The sequence below is a fragment of the Budorcas taxicolor genome, chromosome 12 (genome assembly GCF_023091745.1).
Source record: "Budorcas taxicolor isolate Tak-1 chromosome 12, Takin1.1, whole genome shotgun sequence".
Classification (NCBI taxonomy): Eukaryota; Metazoa; Chordata; class Mammalia; order Artiodactyla; family Bovidae; genus Budorcas; species Budorcas taxicolor.
This window is the reverse complement of record NC_068921.1, coordinates 53,736,652-53,749,435: the sequence shown is the minus strand read 5'-3', so window position 1 is coordinate 53,749,435 and position 12,784 is coordinate 53,736,652. Positions and strand designations below refer to the sequence as shown.

The 12,784-nt window shown below is 41.7% G+C and overlaps 1 protein-coding gene across 1 annotated transcript in view; it reads left to right on the top strand.

The window, feature by feature from the left end:
- Positions 1–10,961: 10,961 nt before the first annotated feature.
- The window catches only part of OBI1 (ORC ubiquitin ligase 1), a 40,354-nt gene continuing 38,531 nt past the window's right edge, over positions 10,962–12,784 (top strand). Inside the window, exon 1 of the mRNA XM_052650318.1 lies at positions 10,962–11,033. Coding sequence (XP_052506278.1) covers positions 10,962–11,033 — 72 coding nt within the window. The remainder of the gene's footprint in view (positions 11,034–12,784) is intronic.

Genomic DNA, 12,784 nt, shown 5'->3' with positions numbered 1-12,784 from the left:
AAACGTATCTTTAACCCCAGGGTGATTCAAGCTCCTAGAGGGCAGATCCCATGTCTCATTCAATTTAATATCCTCCAAGTATAAGACATGTTTTCTGGAACACTGGACATCCTTGACAAATGATCGTTAAATGAACAGCCACTGAAACATGAGACAGAAAAACTATTTACAGCACTTAACAGCTGTGTAGTTTTGCTACCTCTCTGAACCTTGACTTTCTAGCTATAAAACAGGAAGAATGGAGGGCTGTCTATCACATTTGTAAGGAACACATTGGACACTTTCCAGAAATGTCTGTTGGGCTGGACCACCATTCTCACTGGGTTATCTTTCGCAGCTCTGTCAGAGTTACATGTTTGTGAAGGAAATGATGGTGAAAGTCAGACGGTTTCCTTTTGCTCCTCCTTAGTTTCTGCAAAGTTAAAGCAATGCAATTGAGATGATTTCTTATTTATTTAGAGATTACTAAATTTGGAGGAGGGGAAAGAGGAGTACTCTTGCCTGGAAAATCCCATGGATGGAGGAGACTTGTAGGTTGCAGTCCATGGGGTCACTAAGAGTCGGACACGACTGAGTGACGTCACTTTCAATTTCACTTTCATGCATTGGAGAAGGAAATGGCAACCCACTCCAGTGTTCTTGCCTGAAGAATCCCAGGGACCCACCAGGCTGCCCTCTGTGGGGTCGCACAGAGTCCCGACATGATTGAAGAGACTTAGCAGCAGCAGCAGCAAGAGGAGGAGGGAATGGGAACAGGGAAAGGAAGTTTCCATCAAAGCCCCTTTCGGTTGCAAATGACCTTCTTGCTTAGCAGGGCAAGGATGAGAAGATTCATTTATCAGATGACTCAAATTTTGACTTTCGGTGTTATCTCAGAGTCTAAAGACTTCATCCTAGACACACTGATGATATTAAAAAGAAACATCCATCATTCAGCCTAAATTTGTATATCAAGATAATAGTTCTCTCTCTTAACATTTTTACTATAAACCACAGTTAGAACTATCTACTTTGCATCACAACCCAGCACAAAATAATACCATTACCACAGGCAAAGCTTTGTGTATTTATATTCTGTTCTCTTCTATTAAGTTTCTCAATGTGCTGGCTGCAACTAAGACAGATGGAGGTGAAGGTAAATGGGAAAAGGGAAGAAAATCAGTATAAATTACTGAGGGCTTATGGTCTAGAAAAGGGAAAACACAAATTCCAGGTAAAAAATTTCAGCCAGTTCATCCTGCTTTGAGGGGAAAGAGGGTAAAGGAGATTTTTATACCTTGGTTTCCCTGCTTTTTACTCACTGATTGATTTCATGGCCCACTAATGGGGATGCGACCCATGATTGAAGACAAAAACAAATCAAACTTTTACAAGTTAACACTGCCTTTAATGCCAAGAATTAAGATTATAGGATGAATCTTCTAGTTATTTTGGTCAATGTGAAAGTAATTATACTGTATTTTATTTTGCCATGAAGGATTGGTATATTTCATTCTAAAGGATGAACAATTGATGCCAGAGGATGAACAAACAATGCTTTCAAACTGTGGTGCTGGAGAAGACTTTTGAGAGCCTATTGGACTGCAAAGAGATCAAACCAGTCAATCCTAAAGGAAATAAACCCTGAATATTCATTGGAAGGAGTGGTGCTAAAGCTGAAGCTCCAATATTTTGGCTACCTGATATGAAGAGCTGACTCATTGGAAAAGACCCTGGTGTTGGGAAAGACTGAGGGCAAGAGGAGAAGGGTAGACGGAGGACGTGATGGTTGGATGACATCACTGACTCATTGGACATGAGTTTGAGCAAACTCTGGGAGATGGTGAAGGACAGGGATCCCTGGCATGCTGCAGTCCATGGGGTCACAAAGAGTTGGACACAACTTAGTGATTGAACAACAACAATACTAAAGGAACTAATTTGTTAAATGTCAATATTCAAAATACATGACAGTGTTTAGATAACTATTTTGGAGGTTTTTTTTTTTCATTTTTTAATATACTGAGGAATCTTAAAAATAAATAAAAGACAAAAAGTTCACTGGTTCAGCCGCTTGACCTCTAAAAGGTACTTCTTTATACCTGTGGGTGATAAGTTATCTGTCCCAAAGACCAGGCCACCCTTTGAAAGTTAAATATGCACCTCTGACATATCCACTTGCAGTAGGCAGAGGGCCTCAGAGGTGAATGGAAGGAGAGGTTGGCTGCAGCTAATCAGTAGTAATGGCACATCAACAGGACAAATAAGTCACTAAAGGAGGACAGCGGTGCCAAGATTCCAAGGCACAGAGACTCATCAGCAACATCTGAGTATCCAACCCGGTCCAGTAAAGATAGCCTCTGATTCCAAAGATCAGAGAAAAGTTTTCAGGAGGGGATATATAAATGTATAATTATGGCTGATTCAAGTTGTTACACAGCAAAAACCAATACAACATTGTAAAGCAATTCTCCTCCAATTAAAAAAACTTTTTTTTTTCTTTTTTAAAGAGAGCTTTCTGGTGTCTATCTCTCCAGGATTCCATAGCTGGGAACAAGGTCCCTCTGGACTCTTCATCCTCCTGAAACAACAATCACTACATGAAAGATACAAGTCATCGGAAAGGGCTTTGCCTCTGTAGTTTCATGACTTTGCATTCTTCTTCTTGTTTCAGTGTCCATGAATTTGATTAAGGTGAGTCTGGTAAGTACCTTCTGAACAGATATGCGAAAAAATACCACAATTTCAAAACTGTTTTGTATATGTGATAGTTCTAAAGGGATCATAAAATTTCATGCTTTCTTTGAATGGTCATCAAACTAGCTACTACGAAGGAGTTTACTGTCCCTCTGGAGGCCATGCCAAGCTTCTGAAAGTAGAGGACAGCACTGTCTAAGGGAGGGTAACGAAGACCGTGGAAGCAGTTGTTGAAGTAAGAGCAAAAGAAAGGCACTTTTATGCCATGATCCCCCAGCTGTTTGTGAGAAAATATCATCTATCACCTATTCTGTGAAGTGCATGCGTGTTTAATCACTTCAGTCATGTCCGACTCTTTCCGACACTATGGACCGTAGCCCTCCAGACTCCTCTGTCCATGGAATTTTCCAGTCAAGAACGCTGAAGCAGGTTGCCATTTCCTCCTCCAGGGGATTGAACTCACAGCTATTTGCGTCTCCCGCATTGTCGGCAGATTCTTCACCCACTGAGCCACCTGGGAAGCCCATTCTGTGATGTGGCTGCACCTTTTCCTCTAAATTGAATTTACATGCTGGGTAACAGAAGAGGCCGTTGCACTAGTTTATTGCACAGCTATCCTGCCCAGAGACTTGCCTTTCCAGACAGATCCCGCTGTTTAATTTGTATGACGATTTGAAAACACCCTTCTTGCGTAAGAATACATACACACACAAACACACACATACAATTGTTCTTTCTAATCCTGAGAACAACAGTGCAAATAAATACATAATTTTAAAATGGTGATATATAAATATATAGAGAGACATAGAGCATAAAAGGGGATAGATAGCCAATCAGTAAACCATTTTGCTGAGACCCAAGGCGGCTTGTGTCATATATGGATAATGCAGGATTCCTTTTGCTCAGGGGCTTCCAGTTTAGTTATAAAGAGATTTTTCCAAACATGTAGAGCCCCACAGAGGTGTATCTGCTTCTGCACATGGCTCAGCTGGGTGCTCCCCCTCTCAACTCCTGTAGGAACTAACTCACTGTATAACTGACTTCCTGCATTTAGAAAGTAACTTTCACCAGGATGGGGCTGGTCTTGTCTTTCAGCTTTTTAGCTTTAGCATCTGTCATGGTGGTGCTTGATCCACTGTGCTGTGCGCTTAGTCGCTCAGGCATGTCCAACGCTTTGCAACCCCATGGACAGTAGCCCAGCAGGCTCTTCTGTTCATGGGGATTCTCCAGGCAATAATACTGGAGTGGGTTGCCATGCCCCCCTCCAAGTGATCAAGTATAGGTGTGAAATAATAGTTGGCAGAATAAATGCTTGAGGTATGAAAACTGGTGGATATAGATCATAAGTGATCAAGCATCTGAAAGGCAAGAGGATTATAAGGAGGTTAAAACAGACAGAAGCAGCATCATGAAAGAGGTGAGACTGAAGACTTGGTCATGGAGTTGGTCAGCTCCATGAATGGAGTGAGGGGGAGAAGAAAGAGAAGTCAGAGATCAAAGAGGTGAGGGTGGTAATGTGGGGAAATGAAGCTATATTTTAAATAACATTTGTAATAAATGATTCAACTGCTAAAACAATGGCTGGGAATGTTGAGTGTGTAAAGAGGGTTTACTTAAAAGAGGTAAAGCCACTCAGCAAGACACCTGCCAGCTGCTAAGGACACTATGGCCAAGTGCAGGATGTATTTGTTAGAGAGGTTCTCAGAGGTGAAATGCAGTTAATTGTAGGGCTTCAGTAAATAGGATAAACAGCGTCCTAGCTTTGAGTTCCTGTGGGAGACTCTCACCTTGGAAAGACTGCTCACACCTAAACTAAGGGCAAGAAGAATAGGATTGTTATCTGTCAGGCATCTTTTTTTTAACTGTTTTTTTTTTTTCAAGTATTTTTTTAAATTTCTTTTTAAAAAGTATTTATTTTTCGGCCATACCATATGGCGTGTGGGATCTTAGTTCCTGATCAGGGATGGAATTCATGCCCCCTGCAGTGCAAGTGAAACAGAGCAGGACCCTATAGTCCTTGCCCCACCCCCTCCTCCACCCCACCATATCCTTTACCTGCCTTTTATCTGTGGAAAACTTTAGTCAAAGAATAAAATTAATCAGAGGAATGAGAAATGCAGAAACAAAATAAAACAGTCAAAGGAGAACAAATAATGATAATGTGGTCATTAAGCATAGTCAAGGACCTTTAAGTTCCTTCTCAAGGGCTATAGATAATATTCTGAGCCATATACTACGAACTATCTTATAGCTACTGAAACGCCAGGTGGAAGAAGTTAATTACATGATGACCAAACTATACCCATGACATAAACTGCCACAATTCTGAGAACTGCCTCAAAGAAATGGAAATAAACCATCCCTGGAAATGAAGACTAACTGTACCTAAAACAATCAAGATGATGCTGGTCAGACCACTGATGATCAATCTGAAGCTGTCAGAGGTGACTATACTGTTTCTGCAGGTAGCCCCCTCCTTCCATCTATAAAAGCTCTTCCCCTCTAACTGTCAGTGGGGGGAGTCAGCCTTTGGACAGGCGTTTATCATCCCCCAACACCAGTTGCCAGCATCTGAAATAAAATAAACTTTCCTTTCCACCAACTTTGACTGTCTATTGGCTTTTGAGTGGCAAGCAGTCGGACTCCACATTCTTTTGGTAACATAAGCAAGGAATCTGAACCGTTGGGCTGCCAGGGGAGTCCCTATGGAACACCTTAAAGACAAACCAGCCAGGATCTTAGAGCTGGGGTCCCTATTCTGCTACTCTGGCAAGTCCTACAATCTGTCTTATGATTCCTGCTATGATATTCCTGGAGGTAATATTTCTTACATTTATTCTTCAGTATTCAACAAACATTTGTGAAGTACCTCTTAGCCTTCTAGTTCTAGTTTTAGTTCAGTTGCTCAGTTGTGTTCGACTCTTTGCAACCCCATGAATCGCAGCATGCCAGGCCTCCCTGTCCATCACCAACTCCCGGAGTTCACTCAGACTCACGTCCATCAAATCAGTGATGCCATCCAGCCATCTCATCCTCGGTTGTCCCCTTCTTCTCCTGCCCTCAAACACTCCCAGCATGAGTCTTTTCCAATGAGTCAACTCTTCGCATGAGGTAGCCAAAGTACTGGAGTTTCAGTTTTAGCATCATTCCTTCCAAAGAAATCCCAGGGCTGATCTCTTCAGAATGGATTGGTTGGATCTCCTTGCAGTCCAAGGGACTCTCAAGAGTCTTCTCCAACACCACAGTTCAAAAGCATCAACTCTTCGGTGTTCAGCCTTCTTCACAGTCCAACTCTCACATCCATACATGACCACAGGAAAAACCATAGCCTTGACTAGACAGACCTTAGTCAGCAAAGTAATGTCTCTGCTTTTGAATATGCTATCTAGGTTGGTCATAACTTTTTTTCCAAGGAGTAAGCGTCTTTTAATTTCATGGCTGCAGTCACCATCTGCAGTGATTTTGGAGCCCCCCAAAATAAATTACCTGATTTAAAACAACCACCCAATTTGCAACATTTAAAAATATTAACAATTATAACTTGTTACATCATAATGTCAGGGGCTAACCAACAATAACACCCAGAAAAGAAATCACTGTTGAAATAGACATTTTTATGGTGGAATAGAAAACTTGGACCCTGTCCTCCCATTTATAAAGTGACTCATTAATAGTACAGGGGCTGGCACATCACTGATAATCAATAATTTGTTGAATGAATAAATACAGGCAGAGACACTGTCTGATTTACAGCTGTCTACCCACTCTTATGTCAGTGCCTGGCACATAAAAAATATTTAAATGTTGGTGGAATAACAACTAATTACATTTGTTTATTTATTCTGTGATCATTTATATTGTGATTACATACAAATTTGATGAGCAAATTCAGTATTAAAACCTCAAATGCTACTCAAGAGGCCGGATTTGGTTCTAAGCCAATGCAGTATAACTGCAACTTTTCTACTAGAATGTAAGCTCCATGAGATGAACTTTGAGTTAGTCTTCTGAAATGTTTTAAATAAAAATACATTAAATGAATGAATGCTAACATCCAACATCTATTCTAAAAAGAAAACTGGCAAGAAGACAACAACAAAATCACTGTGGAAGAAACACCTAAGTTCCTCTGTCTGCTGTAGTAACAAGCATCTTTCATGACACCATCTTGAGACATTTTAGCTCAGAATTTCCAGTCCGTGAGAAGATGGCACCATGCTTGACATCCACACAATTGGGCCAGTACCTCTGATTAATTTTTAATCCAACTTTTATGAGTTTTCTCAGTGTTAACCACAATTCAAGTGGGGGTGTATAAATTTAAAACCAAGGGGAAAAAAGATTGTCTTCAGGAATGAAAAATAAACGTAATATGAAATCAATATTTATGAAGTTGTGATTAATTGACTGATGACCAAATGATTACAAAACGTCTGTCTGAAACATCTACTCAAATTTATTAGCTTTGACCAAAAAAATTAAAAAACAATCTGAACTGGGTCAATGAAAGAATAATGCATTCCTAATCAATTTTTAATAGCACTTAAGATTTTATATTTTTTTAACTTGCTTTTAAATAATTTATCATAAAAATGAATCTGATTTAAACAAGGGGTAAAAGGTGTTCCATGGCTATTTAATGGTTTTCTTAGCAAAGAAATTCTATTATGACTGACTTTTTATTACTGAACTACTTTATTAATAATAATACATCTTGCACTTATACTAAGGCATTTAGCCAACAATCTGAAAGAGTCTAAGTGCAATCTAGGACTTGGTTTTTCTTTCACTGTTATCTGGTGATTTATTTTATCTAGGTCTTGATTTCTCCATTTGTAAAAGGAAAGGCCTGAGTATAAACCCCTAAAGATCCTTCCAAGTTCTAAAAATTTATAGTTCTAAGGATTTGAGGGGCTTTAGCCCATTCCAGGTACTGTATCTGATCAAACTTCTCAGGTCACAGGATGCTTCATGGGGCTATAAAGAAGTTGAGAAAGAAACTGAGCAGAAAGTTAATGAGCCATGTACTCTTGCCTATTAACATAATAGCAATACTATTTAATGATTTGGGCCATACAATGTCTGTTTAGAATATGATTTGTCAAAAAAGAGAAATGCCTTTCATGGGGCAGAGGGAAGAATGAGTTCCTGGCCTTAAAGCATTTGCATTATTTAAAGCAAAGCCTGGGAATTGACCTAGAATCAATCTGGACCTAGAGAAAGTCCTAATCAGCCTATATTGCTAACAGTATTACTCAGAAATGTGTGTGGGTGTGTGTGTATGTGTGTGTGTGTTACTTATCTACGAAGCATTGAAGAGCAGAGCAGGTATGTTATGGTATGATTCTATCTGTGCTTATGCACACAGTAATATATGAATGAAAATGTAAAGATAGGGATTACCACACAGGATCTAGAGGTGAAGCATAAGGCTAGGGGAACTTTTGCTTATTATTTTATATATTTACAAATGGGATCATTTTCAAGATGATTCTTATTATGGTTATAATTAGCACAGTGTAAAGCAGTTTTCCATTTTGAAGTGAAAAACAAGTAAACACAATGCTTAAGGTAGCCGGGTCTCTCATAAAGTTAGTTTGTGGCTAACGAAAATATTATGGTTCGTGGACTAGTCACTCAGTACTAGATATGAGATAAACTGAATAGAATCCCAGATTTCAAGAAACTGTTGTGGGGGCAAGCATATAAACAACTATAATAAAATGTAATAAAGTTAGCTTAGCACAGAAATAGCTACATGGTCAGAGCACTAGAAGAGCATTCAGAAGCTGTGATGATGATAGCTAACATGGGGAAGGCTGTTGGAAATGGTTTCAGTTCAGTTCAGTTCAGTCGCTCAGTAATGTCTCTTTGCAACCCCATGAATCGCAGCATGCCAGGCCTCCCTGTCCATCACCAACTCCCAGAGTTCACTCAGACTCATGTCCATCGAGTCAGTGATGCCATCCAGCCATCTCATCCTCTGTCGTCCCCTTCTCCTCCTGCCCCCAATCCCTCCCAGCATCAGAGTCTTTTCCAATGAGTCAGCTCTTCACATGAGGTGGCCAAAGTACTGGAGTTTCAGGAAATGATTTAGGTTTAAATATTCTGGGGCTTCCCTGGTGGCTCACATGGTAAAGAATCTGCCTGCAATGTGATAGGCCCAAGTTCAGTCCCTGGATTAGGAAGATTCCATGGAGAAGGGAATGGCTACCCACTCCAGTATTCTTGCCTGAAGAATTTCATTGACAGAGAAGCCTGGTGGGCTACAGTCCATGTGGTTGCAAAGAGTTGGACATGACTGAGTGACAAACACTTTCACTGTAATCATTCTACTTAAAATGCAGGTTTTTATTTTCTAAATATATTTTTGTGACAGTATTAACACCAATCATCAGGATGATTAATAAGAAATGAACTTTCCCTAGTAGCTTTGGAAAAGTCTTTTTTTTTTTTTTTCAGATTATCTTCAACATATCTTCTTATTGCATAGTCTCCAGGGATCTGTGGGAGAGACAGAATATTCTCAGCCCTTTATCCCACTCCAGATTGTGGGGATGATAGGTACTAAAACACCATGATAGGTTTAAACAAGGTGACAAGAACAAGAAAGAACACAGTAAGATGGGGAAAAGGCAAACCTTGAATGACAGTAGGTAATGACCTGGATCTTTCTCATTCTTAAGCCTTAACCTACAGCCAGGAATACGAAAGATGCATTAGCAAAACATGTGAAGCCTAGACCCCATTGAATATGACTTCAAACAGCCAGAAAATAGCCAAACCAAATGACTTTTAGCCCAGGCTTTCTGGAAAAGTGGCTGTTAAACAGACAAACAATGTGACTATTTTGCTCAGATCTCCAATTCCAAGCTCAGGGATGGTCTCCAATTCTTAGGAAATTAAGTTACTGAGCTGTATGGAAGAATTCTCATTGTCACTTGTTAGTCGATTTTGAACTGGAACTGGCTGCTTCAAGTGAATTGCTGGCTGCTCCAATCTCATGATTATCTGTTTTTTTAATAGAGGTGATAGTAAACATACATTTTCCTCATTTATCACAGACACACACGCACACACACACGCTTTACCAATGAGGAAGGTAAGAAGCAGAGGGGTTAAACAATAGTTAAACAAATAAAAGCCTGTACAGCCAGGAATTTGTTCAGGCTGGGATTTCTACCTTGCAGTCCAGGTGCAGAATCCCTTTAACCATGAGATTGCTTCTTGTAATTATACTGCTCTCCCCTGCAAAGAGTACTAAAAGTAGTTACAGTTTTGTTTCTAAATCTCCTTATTCACAGGTTGCATTTGTTTACATAATTGAGCACACTGGCTCTTCCTTACTTAAATTGAAGTTAAACTCCAAATCTGTTATTTATACTTAAGATTCACTGTCCGCCCCCCCCCCACGCCCCGCCCCGCCCCGCCCCATTGGTAGGAAGTGCTAATTTATAGCCTCACATTCTTCTTCAGAGCTTAACAGCCTAGGGGTACATTTCATTCCCAGCCAGGCGCCTGAAATGAATTAAACGCTTGTGCGACTGCTGTAGAGGAGTGTGGATGGTTCACACTATTAGAAGCTTCTCACATGTGGGTGTAAATCACAGTCCACGGCTCTGATCGTTAAGTCTCTTTCAGATAGAAACTACAGGAGAACCAACAGTGAAAGCATGTCTTCACGGAGAGCAGCGATTAATGTACCCAAAACGTTTCGGAAACAAATGAGATAACCACCGCGTGTCGTTTTTAAGGTGACATTACATCATTTAAGAATGCAAAGAGAGCTGAGCGCACAAAGTTGTTTGGAAAAATTCAAACGTAGAGACAGTGTCTTTCCTCTTCCGTTTTTGACTGCGCCGCGTTTGCAGACTGTCAGGTTTAATCTTTAGGTGGAAAACTCTCCCCCAACTCCCCATCTTCCGGGAAAGATCCTGGGATTTCAAATCGCCTTTCAGCATCCTTCCTCTCCTCTCGCTACCAATCAAACTTTCATTTAAACTTTCAAGATCTTCGACGCCCGTAGTAACCCGCCTTCCTTCCCGTTCTCAGGACTCTTTGCAGCTCCCCCAAAGAGGAAAGTTTGTTTTCGAGCTAAAAAGGAAGGAAAGGAGGAAGGGACCAGACGCCGGCGGCCGCGCGTTGGGAAAGCGCGTTTTCGTTTCCGCGGCGGGCGCGTCGTGGCCCTGCCCGGCCGCCGTAGCCGGCCTCGCGCGGCCTCAGTCGCTGGGAGAAGCCGCGGTCGGCGGGACTTCCGTGTTGGCGGGATTCTGAACGCTGCCATGGCTCAGACCGTGCAGAACGTTACATTGTCGCTCACTCTGCCCATCACGTGTCACATCTGCTTGGGGAAGGTAATGGCTGATCCCTGACACGGCTCCTAATCGGGGTTGGGTGTGCAGGGGCCCTCCGGAGCCCAGGGCTAGCTGGGTGTGCGGCGGGGACGCGGCGCGAGGCGCCGGGCTAGGTGAGGACGCCGACCCTGCGTTCTCCTCTGGCCAGGGAGGCCCGCGTCCCCGGGGGACAGAGGGGACGAGTCGGGACTCACGGGGTCATCTGTGCGCCTTTCGGAGGAGGATGACAGCGGCCTGGGGTGGGGAAGTAAGGTGGCCTCAGCCGGGTGACTCCCGGCGTCGAAGGAGGCCTGGTCAGAAATGAATCCCCGCATTTCACGCCCCCCGGTGCCACCCCATCGCGGCTGAAATCACGTTTTCTGAGAGCCTCGCGACGGTTCCTTCGTCCCCTGCACGAATTAGAGTGTTTTGTTCTTGGGCCTTCGGTGCTGGCTGGGGAGGCTTTTCCATTTTCAAGATAATTTTCTTTACTTCACTCGGCCTTGAGAGTGGCCTTTGCTCTGGGTTCAAAATTTGAAAAAGTAAATAGTACGTACCCCTGAATGACGTTTAGAATGGGAGATGTGATCTTTAATTCCAAGAACGGGTCAGCCACGAGGTAGAATACTCTCTCTCTTGGGATGCAAGAGCTGTCTATCGTGTTTGTGAAACCAGGTGGAGAAAGTTGTAAGAGTTTTGAATTAGAAACGGACTTTTGAAGGTTCTCATGCGTTTGTCTCCTCTTTATTTCCATTTGTGCCTCTCGTTCCGTTTTTAAAAGAGTATATTGTTTTACGATGTAGGTCCAAATGAAACTTACCCCACCCCCCACGGTGAATTGTTTATACATTTGTGGGGAATGGGTGAAGGTGTTGCCTTTACGCCCCACACTGAAACTGCAGCCACAGGCATAGCGTTAGGAAATGCAGACTTCATGGAGCAAATATTTGAGTGCCAGTCAGTATGATCGTCTAATCCTCTGTTTTAAGTCTATGTGAATTTTCTGAGTTCAGGAAGTAGTAGGAAGTCAGGCTTGGGAGAAACTGATAGCTCTTGATATGCATCAGAATGAAATGCCAAGGAAATAGCAACGATGCTGTGAGAGAATATAGAGATAGCTTGATCAATTCTGACTGGAAAGCTTAAGAATGGCCTTTGGAGGGTGGTTATTTGAGCTTGGCACTTGCTACTACTGCCTACCTTTGTAGCTGGGAGGAGGAGAAGATGTTTCTGTTTGCTGAAGTCTACATTTGGCTCCTGACTTGAAGTTCCACAGGTTAACTTGTGAGTGAATTTACTCCCAACAGTAGCCTGTTAAAAGGCTTATAAAATATCCTTGGGAAATAATTTTCATTTGGTTGTAGTTGTGCACATTATATCTAGTTTCCATTAGTTAATAGGCTGTGTTGAAGATGTCTTCTGCCTGGTTGATTTTTCCATACCTATGCTTTCTGTGTTTTAACAAAAAAGATAACTAATAGAATATAGTGATTTGCAGATTACAAAATGCTTCTGTATGCATTTTATTATTTCATTTACCACTCTGACCAGTGCTGTGAGATAGGTAGGGCTGGTTTCCCCATTTTTCAAATAAGGAAACTAAGGCCTAGAATCTCCAGCATTTGAACCTCTGTTGTTAGTTAGCATTTGTGTCTTCAGTAAGTTACATCCAAAAACTCAGATGAACTCATGCATAACAGCAGACACTTTTGGTGAATTTTCCCCTCCTATACTGGTTAGCTGTATTCTAGAATTAAATCTAATAACAAAAG